At 41.4% G+C, this 16,787-nt stretch overlaps 1 protein-coding gene across 1 annotated transcript in view; it reads left to right on the forward strand.

Moving 5' to 3' along the window:
• Nucleotides 1-16,787, forward strand: part of AIG1 (androgen-induced 1) — a 217,940-nt gene that overhangs the window by 180,957 nt on the left and 20,196 nt on the right. The window contains exon 4 of the mRNA XM_004673905.2: nucleotides 2,138-2,253. Within this exon, the coding sequence (XP_004673962.1) occupies nucleotides 2,138-2,253 (116 nt within the window). The remainder of the gene's footprint in view (nucleotides 1-2,137; nucleotides 2,254-16,787) is intronic.

The following is a 16,787-nucleotide window of genomic DNA, read 5'->3' on the forward strand; positions in this document are numbered from 1 at the left end:
CCCCTGGAAGAACAAGTAGGTCCTTTTTAATGGTGATGTCGCCGATGATTAAGTGATCTAGAAAGATCCTTTTTCAAAGAGATTTTCTGTCTAGCATCAGTTAATTACATCCTAACTCTTTCAGATATCACATGTGATAATCAGCAAGTAAGCTACGTGAAAGAATGATGATTGACTAAGAGCATTCAGAATAGTTAGTTGGACTTACATAACTTTATTTAAAAAAGAGATGATTGTCTACTCTGAGAAAAGGTAGATTTCAGGCATTTTTAAATATTGACAAGTCAAAAGTTACCTTGGCATCATTCTGTAACTCACACAGGCCATCAGAGTTCATCATTAGCTGTATGTGATGAACAGGGGTTGTTCTTCTATGTAAGATTTGATGATTTGGCCTCATGGCTAGCTGTGTGTTTGAATTTTGCGTGAATGCATTATTGTAAAGCTTTTGTTGGCATCGCAAATTGTTGGTGGAACATAAGCCAGTGTCTTCTGAACTGACTAGATTTTACTGGGAAAAAAATATCTAAAGTGTATCTTTAAATTGCATACTGTCTTTGCATTGGCACAAGTGTACGTGTTATATGGTTCCCTTCAGAGCTAATTAAACTGTATTAAGACAAAAACAGAAGCAAGAGATAACAGAGTATAAAGCTACCTAAATATAGAATCACCCCCCTGACATTCTGGAAATACTACTAATATATTGATAATCAGAGAAAGTTCTTCTGATCCAGAAGAGAACATTTAAGCAAAGAACTCCCACTGTCCTACTATTTCTTAGCAAATCAATAAGAGCTGCTTCACAGTGTTCACTTCGATCTCCTCCCCCCCTCACCACCATGTCTTTTCCTGCCAAGACCTATCTGCTACCTGATTCCATTTTGCTACAACACATTCAAGTTTAAAATTATAACATTAAATTCCCTGCCTTTCCCTTGAATCTGCAAACAATATAGCAAGTGCAGAACCAGGATTCCTTCATGGCCACTGAGGAGGATTCAAATTGGCTATGGTTCACTTTTCATTTCTGCCATCTTCTTACTTTTGGGAACCGCTCCAACACTGAGAGGCAATCTTTAGCCTGACCCTGGGTGACAGAAGAAGCTCTTTGTCCCTTATAACCTGTCCAGCAAATTTCACACCAAAAGTACTTGACATTCCTTCCCTCTTACCATGTGGTAATATAAATTTCATCCTGATCATTGACCACTGATGTGAGTACCTAGAATGACCACTGTGTCCAAAATATTATTGGGAATATTCCCCCAGTGTCTTGGAGTCTGGCTACAAACATCATATCTAAGTCCATGCATTGCTATTACAAACTCCCAGAACTTTTCTAGAAGTTAATTTGGCATTTTTTCCCTAACCTGCTGCTGGTACACACTTAATTTAGCATTATGTTTCAATTGTCATAAAATCTTCATAACCTTTGAGAACAAATAAATCATTTAACATTCAAAGACTTCTACAAAAGACATCATGACATTTTTAGTAAAAGAAAAATAAAAAATCTTTTACTAATTAATATACAAGAATAGGAACCACTTAAATTAACTTTGATAACTCCATAAAATGCACTTTTAAGCAGTTAGGGTATTGGGGTGATATTCTAGAAGGATTTCTAACATGGCTATCAAAATTTCTCATATCGATGAGGTGAGAAATCCTATATTGTGAAAAAATCAACAAGGTTGTAAAAATTGATACTTCCTTAAAATAAATAAATAGGTAGCAGATTTATTTAAAAATAAATTTCTCATACAGCAACCCAAAGCAAAACTTCATGCACCGTATGAGCCTAACTATATAGAAATAATGTAAACAGGTGGAAGGGTGTGTAACAAAACGTTAACCATCGTTATTTTTATTCCTTTCTTGTGTTCCAATTTCTTTTGCTAGGTATCTTCCTAGATTCCCCAAATTTCTTGTAACCATCGTATATCAAATAAAATTTCAAAAATTAAGATACAGAAGGAAACTACCAATAGAACTGCAGACGCGCTGCGTGCGTTTAATGTCCAGTCCTGCGCTGCTAGGAACTGGCTCCACCCATCCGCCTGTTGGAACAAGAACAACTGTCAAGGGATGGAGATGAGAATCTCTGTGTCACCTGATCTGTGTTCTTTTTCAGCACACGACAGTTCTGCCCTTTATACTGATCGAGATGAGGACATCCCAGCATGCCTATCCCAGCAGAAGCAGCGGACTGGCCGCCACATGGACCTTCTCTGTGGGCTATATATTATGGTAAGGACGCTGCCTGCGGGCTTTCGTATTGTATTAAGTTTTGCGCTGCTAATTTTGGGCACATATTTCATTATGGCTATAATCACTAACAGATTCACACTGCGTGCCTCACTTGGTCCAAGACCTGGGCTTTGTCTCATTTCCCCAGATGCTTATATTTTTAGAAAGTATATGCCAAACCTCACACAACAGGAATTTGTTGAACAATCCCATGTAAGCAGTGGTTCTTCCAAGGCTACATTTTTCAACTCTTTTTCAAGCTAAATGTTTTTCTTGGACATACATTTTATAGCTTAAGGGCTTTTTGCTTAGGATTTTTGTTGTTGTTGTTGCTTTAGTTAGGGGATGGGGGAGTCACAGCAAACCCAGATGAGGACAGAAGAAACGACCTCTCTTCAAGCAGTAGGACTTTCAACCTCATAGGAAACAAATGAAAATGTGCATTTTCCTGACTCAGACTAGGACCTATTCCAGAATTAGCTCTTGTGACTAAAATGCATTTAATGGTTTTGTTTTTAAAAACTGGAGTAAATAAATCACAAGAAATCTCTGTTGGGTCTGTCGAGCACAAAGAAGTCCCATGTATGAGATGCCAGGTTTAGCTGGTAAAAGAGATTTTGCCTGATGCATTTATTTCATATGAATTTCATTTCTTATCATGTTTTCACATTTCTAAATTATTTATTTTGAGATAGAGGATTTCTTATTTCTCTTGATTATTCCAAGTCCTCTGATATATTAGCATACACAGAATCCCCTTCCTGCCAAATGTCTGCCTTTTGCTGCTCTCCTGATCTGGCTTCTGGGCCACCATCACCTCCTTTCAGCCTGAAGGACTGGATAACTTTCTTCCAAACTGTACTCAGTTCCTCCAAAACCCCAACATGCTGGGGAGGGCCAGTCTCCACAGAGCAATTTGCTTGAGCCAGCCGAGAAATATAAAATAAAGGTCAGTCCAGGGCTTCACATACTTTGTATAATGGGTCACATAGTGCCCCACATCTGAGAAGAAAGGAAATTTGTATTTAGGAAGTCACAGCCCTAGACTAGAGATAAGGAACAAACATGCGGTCATGTTCACCCCCTCTGTCACTTCATCTCAATGAAACTGTTTACAAGGAAGGGGACTTTTTTCCCACTCACTTTCTAGAGTCCCTCCCTCACGCCCCACCACCTTGTTACCTTTTAACCTTCTGTGATAGAAAAGGTCCAAAGCATCAGGACTCACTGGTGAGGTGTGACTGTGAAATTATTATTGTCTCTAAAACGAATGTGTGTGCTTCGTACACTTGAACTTGAATTTCAGAGGACTCTTGTCTTGCTGAAGAGTCAGCGCTGCTCAGTGGTTCCAGGCATACTACAGACTTACAACAGAGCTGGAACTCTGCATAACAATGGTTCAAAATCAAATCCCATCCTTTCCCTCCTCTCTCAAAATACCATCTCCTTACTTTGCACTCTGACTTGCTTACCTATGGGATGGGAAATGCTTTACTCAAGGAACTTTGGGAATATTTCTGTGAATCATTTATATGTCATTAAGTTGTCTGAACTTTTAAAGTCCCAAAGGTTTCAGGAACTGAGTCCTTTCTGGTGGCCTTTTGTTCTCCTTGAGCGCAATCTGTCCATGTTCCAAGAAAACACAAGGAACATACAACACAGTGTCCATGAGAGGCCCCAAGGTCCCGCATTAAAATGAAGCATTGCTCTGCTCTCTTCACACCAAGTGAGACTTGCCAGTTGTGTGCACTCACGGAACAAACCAGTACTTGTTTGGACATGTGTCTGCATTAGCCAGCGATTCTCTTAAGATATGTTCTGAGAAAGCTTTGAAAAGTAGTTTTCCTTCGGGGCTCTGCCTCAGGCGTTCATAGCTCTGCCAAGCATTAAACAACGCTCTTCACTTCATGTCACATTATTTAAATCTAAGGATTTTCATTGTTATCAAAAATGGTCTGGCCTTTGCCCCCTTCCAGACTTACCAGTGACACAACAGCAGAAGATTCAGATATGAAATCTTTTGAGAGCATACCAGGGGTATAACTGGACATTCCAGAACCTCATGCCAAAGTGGAAGAAAGCATTCCTCTTACCCCACATTAATTATAAAATAAATAGGATCTCCTTTACAATCCTGGTAGAGTTGAGCTGAATTTGTCTAAACCTCTGAGGCGGCTGGCCAGTCTGACTCCAGCTTGTTCTCCCTTCTCATCCGTCTCCCTCCAAATCTCAAGGGATACCAACCTTTCCCTCAGTGACTGTATTTACCAACTTGTTATCTTGAGTGCTCCTCAAGAATGGCATCCTCCTCCAGGCCCACCGTACTCCTCTTCCCATCCACCCAGATAACTGGGCCAGGAGCATCTCCCTGTCCCTGGGCCAGGAGACTCTGCATTCCTGAGCCCCTCCCCCACCCACACCCAATTTGTGGGATTTCCCCTAATAAATGTGATGATCTTCATTATCTCATGGAGGACACAACACATGGTTTCCAAAGGAACAGTTTTTAACAGGAATCCTAATGCATACCAGTCTGTCAGCCTGTGCCAAGTACTTGTCAAATATCTTATTTTGTTTCCTAAACAACCTTTGAGATAAGCATCATCTTGCCCATTTTATAGATAAGGAAACTAAAGATTATGTGGCTTTCCCAGGGAACAGCCACTGTGTTGTTACCAGAACACAGGGCAAGCCCAGATGTGTGACTGCAGGAGCATCTGAGTCCTTCTTGCCACTGCTCTGACCGTAAAGAACTCAGCAAGTTTTTCTTTTTGGTTTGGTTTTGAAGAGGAACACAGGAAGACCTGCAGCCTGAGTTCATCCTGGCCAGGGAGCTGACCCACATGGCACAGCAGACCTCTGTCTCCCGGCTGCTCCCCAACAGTGTATTTCAGTAGAGCCGCCTGTTCTGCTCCCCACATTGACTTTGGTGAGTCCTCTCACCCCCTCCCACCTCTGGCCTACACCCCAGTTCTTACATACATAAATAAATAAATAAAATGAAAAGAAGAAAGAAAAAAAAAGACCACGAGGTGCCAAAGTGCCAGTGGCCTTCATCCTCTCCCTGACAAATTAAATAAAATGAGACATCCTCCCTCCACCTGGGGAAGTCTTCGTGGGGGCCTCTTTGTTCCTTGACTGCACCCCAGTCCCCAACACCTCAAGTCCTATCTCCCCAAAAATACTGCTCTGTTCAAGCCTCTGTTTTTCTATCAGACAGAGCAGATGCTGGGACTTTTACATCCTGAAATCCCCACATCCTAGGAAGCTCATATTCCAAAAGGTTCATCGGTGTCTCTTCTGTCCTGAGGCTGCTGCTTCTACCCCTATGCATGGCCCCTCCTGAGGGGGCTTCTCAGGCAGCCAGAGCCCTCCTGAAACCTCAGGGGCCATGCATAAAACATGCTGACACTAAACGCATTGATCAGCCAGCAGCCATGGGCATTCGTGAAGGAGAGCAAACGGCCTTGGGAGTTTCTTCCCATGGATAAATATTTCTCATCACTACAGTGAACTTATTTAAAGCTTTCTGTTTTCTCAGGGCTCTAATGATTTTTGATAAATTCCAAATTCCAAATCTTGTTACCTCCTGCGTCCTCTGTACAATTTTCCAACCCAGAAAATAAAAGTAAAATCAAGATGAAGTGTAATCTTTCTTTTATGATGTAAACCTAAGTGGTACTAAATCAGAATTCTGTCTCCCACCAAACTTGATTATCCCTCAGTCATGCAATTGCAAACCATTTTTTTGTTTTCTTAGAGAAACTTTTCTGCATTTTCCCAAGTTTGGCTTTTCTGTCAAAAGCATGCATTATTTTTTTTTTAAATAAGCATACATTATTTTCTGAGAAAAAAAATCAAAAATAAAAATGCGTGAGCTCAAAAAATCTTGGAAAGAATTTTTAGCCATGAATTTTTAGCCTAAAATTTGCTCCCACTTTACTAAGAAAATTACATTTCAGGCCACATTAAAATATCCCTGCTTAATTGGCTGCTTCTTCCCCAGTTAACAAGTCTAGCCAACATGTAGTCATTCTTTGACCAGAGATGACATTTTCCTGTATCAAACTTAGCTTCTCACTCCACCATAACTACCTACCTTCTCACCTTTTTGGTCTGAACAAATCTACAAAAATTCTCCTGAATTCCTGGCATGGGAGGACTGCAAGCCAGCTTAAGAGGAAGGTATGAAGCACCTCATATACAGAAAAGCCACCCCTTGCTGGAGGCTCATAAGGTTCACCCAAGGACTCTGCTTTCTTACCTTCCCCAAAGCTCCCCACTCCCTTTGTCATGTCCACCTTCCCCACCCACCTTCTTCAGTCTGGTGGAGGATGAGGGACAGGTGTTTGTAGTCTCCACAAAGCCAAGAATAAGATGCTCCAAGAGAATCCGGGGTAAATAGCAGGGTTGAGACAGGGATGCAACTTCTTAACCTTCCTATGTGCAAGGAAATGCGCACATCAAGGGCACAGCTGTGCAGCAGCCTGTGATGCCATCATTTACCTGGCAAAGAGGACTGGATCTGGTTTGACATGAAGGAGGTCGCTGGCGTCGGGCTGCCTGGACAGATGGCCCTCCTAAGAGGTCAATCCCTGAGAAAGGCTCTCCTAGCGACAAGAAACTGTGGCATGAACTATCCAGGGTGTTGGAGAGATTGAGCGGGAGCCAGTGCAATGTCCCACATATGGAACCTCTGTTGCGAAGTCCCCAAGAGACCCCTTCAACCTCACACACAGATGCCTCACACACAGGGAAAGCGCTGAGCACCAGCCTCGTGCCATTTCTCAGTAGGAAGTTGGAATTTGCCAGAGAAACAAGGGCATGTATACAACCATAAACACTAATTTACCTCTGGACAAGGATAGACATCCCCAAATCAGACTTGGCCTCTTCTATTTCAAACTCCTAGAGTGGAAGAAGAATAACAATGCAGAGCCCTTGCTGTCAAGGCCCCAGCAAACTACCCGATGTGTTTGGAATAGCAAAAGAGCCAGTGTGCTGGAGCAGAGAGAGGGGGAGCGTACCAGACGCGGGGACTCGAGGGAGGCTATTTTACAGGCTGTATCCTTAGTTCAGAATGATATTGAGAGTCTCTAGGTTTTGAGCAGCTAATTGACATGGATTGAGATGTTTTCCAAGGGTCACTTTGCTGTGTTGCAAATGGACTAATGCTGTTGGGGCCAGTTGAGACGATGCTGCTTGAACCAAGGTGCTAAAAATGGCCAAAGGACTCTGGCAATATTTTGATGACAGTCAACAGTGTTTTCTCTTTAACTTAGACCAAATCTAAATTAAATGCCAGGCATAGTCCCTTAAATGCCTTTTTAGTCCTGTGTGGAAGGCAGAACAATGGTTCCCCAAAAATGCCCCTGTGCTAATCCCTGTGACCCCATCACTTCATATACCCAAGGGAGCTTTGCAGATGGGACAGCATTAAAGACTGTGGGGTGGGGGATGGGCCTGCAGCGTCCATGTGGGCCCAATCAAATCATTGATTCTTAAACAGGGAAACCCTGTCTCAGCTGTGCTCAGAGAGACAAGACTGGGAAAACGTGTCAGAAACACGTGCTATGAAAAGTATCCCAACAACCATTGCTGGCTTAGAAGGTAGAGGAAAGGGGGCATGGGGAAGTCTCTATAAGCTAGAAAAGCCAGGCAGTCTGCAAGAGCTCCAGAAAGGAGCACAGCCCTGTGAACATCTTGCTTGTAGCTCACTGAGACCAATGCCCGACTTCTAACCGACAAAATTATAGAAAGATACTCTTTCTTTATCTTTCTTGCTCTCCTCCCCACTTCCTTCCTGCCCTTCTTGTGGGTTTTGGCCCTGCTCATGGCATTTGTGCCTCTTGGCAACCTGTTAAGAATACTAAAGAGGGGCCCTCCCTGGTGGCACAGTGGGCTAACGCAGAGCACAAAGAAGTTTAAGCCACTTCCGCATGAGTTCGATCCCCACCTGCCCAGAAGGAGATCCACATGGCGCGGCAGACCTCTCCTGACCCGCCCGCTGCTCCCCTCAGCAGTGTACTTCGTCGATCTGCCTGTTCACTCTGTCTCTGGTGAAGCCTCTCACCCTCCACATCTCTGGCCTGTACCCCAATTCTGTACAAATAAATAAATAAATCTTTAAAAAAGAATACTAAAGAGTTTTCTGAAAACTTTTTTATGGTTCATATATTAAAATTTACTCCTAAGCTTTGCTTTTCCCCTGAGAATGTCATTCCTTTTCCTCTGTTCCAACCTGCTTATTTTAAAAATACTTTATTAAGACTGAGTTACTCTTTTCACATCTTCTAACAGGACAATCCACCAGGGCACCTGCAGGCATGCTGATGGAGAGAGAGTTTGCTTTAGACCCCACAGAGTGTCCACTTGGTCCTTGAGTAAATCCTTTCTTACCCCCCAATATTTATTATTCTGAGTGTCATCTTCTACTCCCAACAGCTGGCTTTCAGAGGTTCTGGAAGTACATGAAGAACTAGAATTCTCCATGGCTATAAGCAATATCTGCCCCATCATTTTATGTCATCACAGCCCTTCACATTCTTTTCAACATCCCTGCTACATACATTCCAACACACTGCTTATGTTCCCTGTAAGCTTCTGGAATCACCAAATTGATAGCACTACTCCATATGGTATTTAGTATATCCTTGATGCACTTTTACTTTGTATCTATTTTTAAGATCTATTTATTTATGCATACAAGAACTGGGGTAGAGGCCAAAGGTGGGGGGGGCGGTGAGAGGATTCACTGGAAACAAAGTGGGAAGCAGAACAGGCAGATCCACTGAAACATACTGCTAAGGGGAGTGGTGGACGAGACAGGAGAGGTCTGCTGTGCCACATGGGTCAGCTCCCTGGCTGGGGATCAAACTCATGCCTTGCTACAGTGGCTTCGGATATCTTCATAGTGCTGTGTTTTCACCTGTTGCGCACTAGGGAGGGCCCACATTATGTTTCTTTAGCCAGTTTTTCTTCCCTCTATTTCCGCCTCACTCTATCTCCCAGTCCAATCTTCACAAAGAATTTAAAACTTCAAGCAGGGACTTCTTTGATTTCATCCTGCAACCAACCTTTCTGCCTCCACCTTCTCCTTGCCTCCTGTGATAATATGGGAGAAGTTGCTATTCCTTTCTATTGTTAACCCTTCTCTCTGGGCTCAAGCTCGATCCCCTCTGAATTTGCATTCATCCATTATTACATCTTTCTTCTATACCTGCGATCTCATTACCAGATCCTTCAGTCAATATTTGAATACACTCCCATTGCTAGTCACCACCTTTACAAAGTATTCCCGTTCTGGGATCACCCCCTTTTACATCTGCCCTGCCACCCCACTCACTTCCAGGTTCCTCCAAAAGGTTGTCTGCAATCTCTACATCCATTTATACATCTAAGAGACAAGGCAATGTAGGTATCAAGAGAGTGGACTCTGAACGCGTACAGAATATTCCCTAGCTCAGACTTAGAAGATCATGGAAAACTTCATAGAGGAAGTGACATATAAGCCAGCCCTTTAAAGGTGAGTAGAGTTAGTCATATGAAGGTTTATTCTAAGAGTTTCCAAGGCAGAGAAAGGAAAGTGCCTAGAGGCAAGAGCAAGCAAATCAGAGCCAAAGAAGTTCATCACCAGAACCATTGACATTTGCTCTCTTCCAATCAGTACCATCTAAATTCTATCTTCCTTTCCCCACCAAGATTTTTTTCATTTTACCTCTGCACAATTTCCTTCTTTCAACTGTGTGTGCAGTTGTGTGTGTGCACCTGAGGTTTTATTAGGTTGTTTGGTCTGCTCCTTGATTGATTGATTGGTCTGCCCATTGCCTGTGATGCCAAGTTCTGTCTGGTCACTTCTTGGTGTCCCCGTTCCTCTGCTCTCTCCCTAATGCTCAGGCCCTCCTTTGCCAGCTCTTATACAGCCTCCCATCCACATCCCACTGGCTGGCCAGAGAGGGTGTGTTAAAATGCAAATCTGGTTGTGTGATCTTTGTTTTTAAAACTTGTCAATAGTTTGTTTTTCCCAGTTTTTTTTTTTCCTTCTTTGGTATCTTTGGTAGCGCTTTTATTTTTCCTTGTACCATGACGTATCCTTGGGCTGTGATATTCTCACATGACAGTAGGAAAACAAGATGTGTAAGTCATCCTAAAAACTGAGAATTACGTACAAAAATGTTACGTAAATTAAAACAATGCATAAATTTACAGGTACAAATTCAAATTGTTTTGTGACTATATTAATTTAACCCCATGATGTTCTGCTGGGCAAACATTGGATAAGAAAGAAAATAGAGTTCAACAGCTTAGATTAACTATATTTCTAACTCTGCTGGGACACTACAAGAAAGAAGTGACAATTCATTCATAAATTTTTAACAGGCTCTAAAGGAACCTAGGAATCATCATTAGTGTTCTGCTCAAATCTAATCAGGCCTTAGAGGAGTGAACAGCCACGAGAAAGTGTCAAAGAGCCATCGCATCAGTCCAAGCCCCAACCAAATGCTCAAAACTTCAAACCAAGGCCCTCCCTGGTGGCACAGTGGGTTAAAGTGAAGCACTGTGAAGCTATCCACAGCCACTGCAGTACAAGTTCCAATTCCCAGCCAGGGAGCTGACCCACATGGTGCAGCAGACCTCTCCTGTCCCACTTGCTGCTCCCCTCAGCAGTGTGTTTCAGTCCATCTGCCTGTTCTGCTCCCCACTCTGTCTCTGGTGAATCCTCTCACCACCCTCCCTCCCGCTGTTCTTCTAAATATACCCCAGTTCTTATAAATAAGAATAAATATATAAATCTTTTAAAAAAAAATTTAAGCCAAATTTAACACAGAGTTTCAGAAAATGTATTGTAAGGAATTAGAAATGATAGTTTTTTCTTGCCTATCAGATAAAAACACCTATCATTTAAAAAGCATATTGCAGGTAGATGTGTCTAACAGAGCTGTCTGTCAGGACAAAATTGCACTTGTGAGCTAACTCATTGAGAAAGTGCAGTGTATTTGCCAGTCGGCCATGTTGAAGTATTCATAGTGGGTGACTGGCAAGCCAAACTCATCAGAATCTGGCTCCTTAATCTATATTTGCATGAAGGTCAAGAAAGTAACTTGAAGAGACAACATCTTAACTTTCATTGTGGTTGGTTCCTGGCTATCTGGTTGTACCACCAGAGCAGGTGGTGTGTATTATATTGACATAGAAGTCCTTTCCAGTGTATCATCATCTCATAGAGTTGGTTGAAAATGTTCTTCACACGTAAGAAGGAAAACTGGAAAGAGCTCCTGAATCCGAGGTCCTTTCCTTGCCAGAGATCCTCAGCTGACATCAGGGAGCTCAGCTCTATTCGCCCGGGAGGTTAATAAGTGAAGGTAGCTCTAGCTGGACACCCTTGGTAGGACAGTGCCACCTCTCTTGATGTCATGTACCATTTTCTTCCTTGATATCACTGTGAAGCTGTAATATCTTTTTCTGACATGTTTAGGAATGTCAACCCTCTGTTATTCTGGATTCTGCTGGTTCCAGAGATAGGATGACAACATAGAGCAGGTGGGAAACACCATCACCTAGGTCTATATTACCCAGCAGAGTATTACCAGGGATATTCAGGGCTGCTTTGATGGTAGGTGTGGTGTGGTAATATATATCTAAAGAAGCGTACACTATAGCCCTAAATCATATACGGTGTTGTAACCCAATGTTAACTAAAAAAAGAAGAAAAACAAATAAGGAAACAAATAATAAATATACAACCCAAAATTACTAAATTATGGAATTTTTTTTAAAAGATTTATTTGTTCATACAGAACTGGGGTATAGGCCAGAGGTGCAGGGGCAGTGAGAAGATTCACCAGAGACAGAGTAGGGAACAGAACAGGCAGATCGATGAAGTACACTGCTGAGGGGAGCAGCGGGCGGGTCAGGAGAGGTCTGCCATGCCATGTGGATCTCCTTCAGGGCAGGCAGGGATTGAACTCATGGGGAAGTGGCTTTCGCTTCTTAGTGCTGTGCTTTAACCTGCTGTGCCACCAGGAAGGCCCTAATTATGGAATATTTTAATAAAATAATGAATTATAAAGAATATCACCTGAACTTAACCAAATAAAACTTCCTTTGACATACACATATAGAACACAACCATCTGAAACATTGTACACTTAAATCTTTGAATGGATTTGCCCTTGAAGAAATACCATGTAGAAGAAGAAATATCTGGCACACAAATTAAATGAGGTTGTTTTATTGAAATGTAGCTGACAACGATTCAGCTTGTTAGCTTGCTTTTAATAGTTTGTCTAATACTATATAGTGTGAGATGCTGTTAAATTGACTCTTGCTTTGCAATCCAAGGTATATCTTCACACAAGTTCCCCTGTGCTTATCTAATAATGAGGTTGGACAAGAATAATGCGACCTCAGATTGCAATGTTCAAGGCATTCATTAAAGTTAATAATCAGTGCTCTTGCATTGAAGGTTTATACCTAACACTGATCGCCCCTTTATTGTGTGGCGTTTGCTTGCATTCACGTGTCAAAGAGCTCATCACAAAGGCCATCAGCAGGTTTCCATGGAAGCAGTACTTCTTTTGCTATAATCACTTGTGACATAAACAGTATCCAAATACTCACTGTGTCACTGTTTAATGAAAAGAAATAGGATATTGGTGATGCCAACAGCAAGCTGCTCATTGGATGTGACACTAAGGAAGAACATGCTCTCTGTTTGGGTTTTGTTTTAAGCAGCTGTCCTCTAAGCAGGACGAAAGTCCTTTTGATTTTAATACATTATGTCTTATTTCTGGTCTCGTATTATTGTTGTAGGGAGACTTAGGACTAAATGATGAATAGGAAAGTATCATCAGTATTGAATCTTATGAAAGATAAGCTTGTGATTGTACATTAATAAAAGTGTAGTATAAAACTATGGAAGAAAGGAATCCACTTTCTAAGACAGAAGGTTAGCACTGAAGAATGAAAGCAACTATGGATTTGTGTTGTTTCTGTGTACGTGTTCATTTTTCCTAGTGACTCAGTACCTGAATTTCCTTATTATCTTTGTTGTGTAAAGTAAATGTATTTCGGTGTCACTTCCCTTTAGCTGTGAGTGGATTCTTTGAGCTGGTAACAGCATCCAGAATTATGCAGCCTGTCTTGTTCTAACAGAGATCCAACAGAGAAATCAGCTGGTACTCAGCCATTCAAATCAAGAGTAGAATTTACTAAGGATTAATATCTTTCTTCTATGCAATCCTGCCAATATATCCTTTCTGCCACTTCCTCAGGAAAGAATGAAAACTAACATGATCTAATTTATTTTTCTCCTGCCCACAGGCTAACAATATTTCTGAACTGGGAGAATTTTAGAGTTTCAGTTTTAAGTAGAAATTCCAAAAAGACATTACATGGTTTTCCTTTGTAGGTTTAGTCTTCATTATGTGTAACACTCATGAAGGTGTGTAAAATATCTTCTGTGTATTAAGTATATATAAAGAGACATTAAAAAGAAAATTTCATTGAGATCAAGAACAGGAAATAATAAAGAACGTTATATGAATTTGTCCAGGGAGGCAGAAATGGAAAGGACCCAGGACTTGAGATGGAAAAAGTCTAAAATGAGTCAAGGATTGAAGATTTCCAGCTCAAAGTTGTTAAGAAGCATCTGTTCATGTTTCAGGGAGAGTAAGCAGCATGAGGAATGTGATCTTTCCCACTAAACTAATGAGAATGAAGTTGGGGCAAGGGCGAGAGTCAGTGTCTTCCAAACTAGATACTGGGGAGGTAGTTTACTGATCAAGAAAGGGGCGTGTAACAAAAAAAAAGGTGGAAAAAAAATGTAAGTACAGATAGAGAGGAAAGAATAAAATTGTCTTTGTTCACAATTATCTATTAGAAAGTCCCAAAGAATTAACAAAAATATACTAGTCACAGAATAGACGGTTAATATGCAAAAATTAATTGATAGCCTATATGCCAGTAGGGAGAAAGTAGAATTTGAAATTGAAAACAGTGCTACTTATAATAGCATCAAAAAAAATTAAATGCTTGGATAAAAATCAAAGTATGTACAAAATTTCTAAAAGCTATAAATCTCTGATGAAAGAAATAAGATGTAAATACGTGAGGAGGCAGTCCATGTTTGTGACTGGGAAGACTCGGTGTTGCCAACATGTCAGTTCTTACCAGGTAGATCAAAATACCAGCAAGATGTGGACATTAAACACATTTGTTGAATGAAAAAAAAAAAAAAGGAGTGTTTAACAATGAGAGAAATAGCACATGGAGAACAGATGACACAGACTTGGCTTCCTTGGCATAAAGCAGGGGCGTAAGAGATGTCTGGAAAATGGAAACTGCCATTTATTGATGCACATACCCTGGCAGGTCCATTTTTCTTATGTGTAAGATGAAGGAGCTGGAATAAATGACCTATCATGACACTGACCGCACAAGCGCTGCTGAGGATGTAGAGTGAAGGGATTCTCATTCATGGTGGTGGGATGCAAACTGGCATTGCCACCTAGAGAGATCACTTCCCAATTGTTTTCACACCATTGTAGAAACATCCCCCCATATCCCTTTCACACTTTCTCTCTCCTCCCCCCTTCCTCTTAAACTCAGAAGCCAGAAACCTAGCTTTATTAATGATTTGCTATTTAGTAAATGAAGTAGAGGAAGAAGGTTGGTGGTCCCAAGAGGTCGCAGGATCAAGGAAGATGTAATCATGGCAAGGGATAACCAGAACATTGTTTATAATCCCCAAAACAAGGCTCTAGTAGGAGAAGCACAAAATGTGCTAGAGAAACACTGGCGGTTATTTCTGCAAAATATGGAAAATTATAATTTTCTGTTGTGGGATTTGGGGTGTTCCTCCTCCCCTTCCAGAGCTAGCAGTCTAAAGGCATCAGCTTCTAACTACCGCAGCCAACTCTGATGATTGCTGTTGGGTCACAACGGTCCCTCGCTGACAGCATCCCCCTCCTCCCTCCAGAAAGAACACATGTTCCTTACAATGTGCAATGTGTCAACTTGATGTCTGGCACCTATATGCTTTGAGAAGGTCCAAATGATTAAAGTTAACTGAAAACAGTCATGAATTTTATTAATGGAAATTCAAGTTGAATTCTCCCCAGGGAAACATCACCATCAGACCAGGTAGGCTGTAAAGAGTGGGATTCCAAGGAAGCCAACATTTGAAACTAGTGGAGACCTGTGCCAGGACATGTGTTAGGAGAAAATATTGTGGCCTGATTTTGTGGATAAATTACTCTGATATTTGTGATTTAGAATCAGGAAGAAAATACATTCCCTCATTCCCTCATTACAGGAATTCATTCTGGGAGGCATGCACAATTTGCCTCTTTCCCCCGGGGATGGGTGGAGTGACTTATAACCCTGAAAACATCCTTGTGTATGAGAAGTACAGAAAAAATACAATATACTTCTGCATAAGGAGAACCGGTGGAAAGTTTGTGGTTTGGTTTTTAGTGATTTTTGTTTTTTTTTAAATCTTACACAAGTCGTACTGACTTTTACCTTTTCTGATGATGCCATCTCTAAAGCAGGCAATATTATTTATACCTTTTATCAAAAGGGAAACAGAAATGATATCCAGGGTGACCTCACTACTACGTGGATGATACATTGTTAGCTAATCTAGCTCTATAATTTGTGGGTCAAAGCGCAAAATTAAAATGCAGAGGAACCCCTGTTCAAAAATAATTGAGAATTTCAAGATGGCAATAATAGAACATTAAGCCAAGCGTGGGGCCCTTTTGAGCACAAGACCCCATGTGATTTCACAGAACATGTACCCCAAAAGTTGACCCCAATATATGTACCTCCCAGGATCAGTTAATCTTGATAAGAGCCAATAAAAAAATTGGAAAGACTATGATGTATCGTAAATTATGATTACCTTAAAAAGTTATTTGTCACTTCTAAAATTATATCTGCAACTGAGCGAGAAACTATCTTAACACTGCTTCAGTTAGGATCTATCTATTTGCTATTTGCCTATGATTTGATGCATTAATTCTCTAACACCATATCCATCACCACTTTCTAGTTAGTTAAATGAATTTTGTTGGCATTCCATTGGTTCGCATTATTGTTAGTGTTTTGGAAGTTCAGGTGTAGTTACCAAAGCACCAGAAGGGTGACTTTAAAACCTTACTTCCTGAGGCCCATTCCCACCTAAGATGTCTCCTGACACACTCCCAGGACCCAGAGCATATCAGTGGCAACCTTGGGAACCCCATAACCTATGGTCTCATTAAGGACACAGTTTTACATCCTCACCATAGCTCAGCCCACCTGACACATGGTAGGAACTCAAGGGATTGTTGACAAAGTGAGTGCAGACATCAACACCAGAAAACTCCAGCAGAATTTTAGGTCCTTAAAAATGTAACAAGAGGGCCCTCCCTGGTGGCGCAGCGGGTTAAAGCACTGCACTAAAGAAGCCAAAGCCACTTGCGCATGAGTTCGATTCCCGCCTGCCCGGGAGGTGACCACATGGCGTGGCAGACCTCTCCTGACCCGCC

This window comes from Condylura cristata, unplaced genomic scaffold (genome assembly GCF_000260355.1).
Source record: "Condylura cristata isolate star-nosed mole 26May11 unplaced genomic scaffold, ConCri1.0 scaffold00001, whole genome shotgun sequence".
Lineage (NCBI taxonomy): Eukaryota > Metazoa > Chordata > Mammalia > Eulipotyphla > Talpidae > Condylura > Condylura cristata.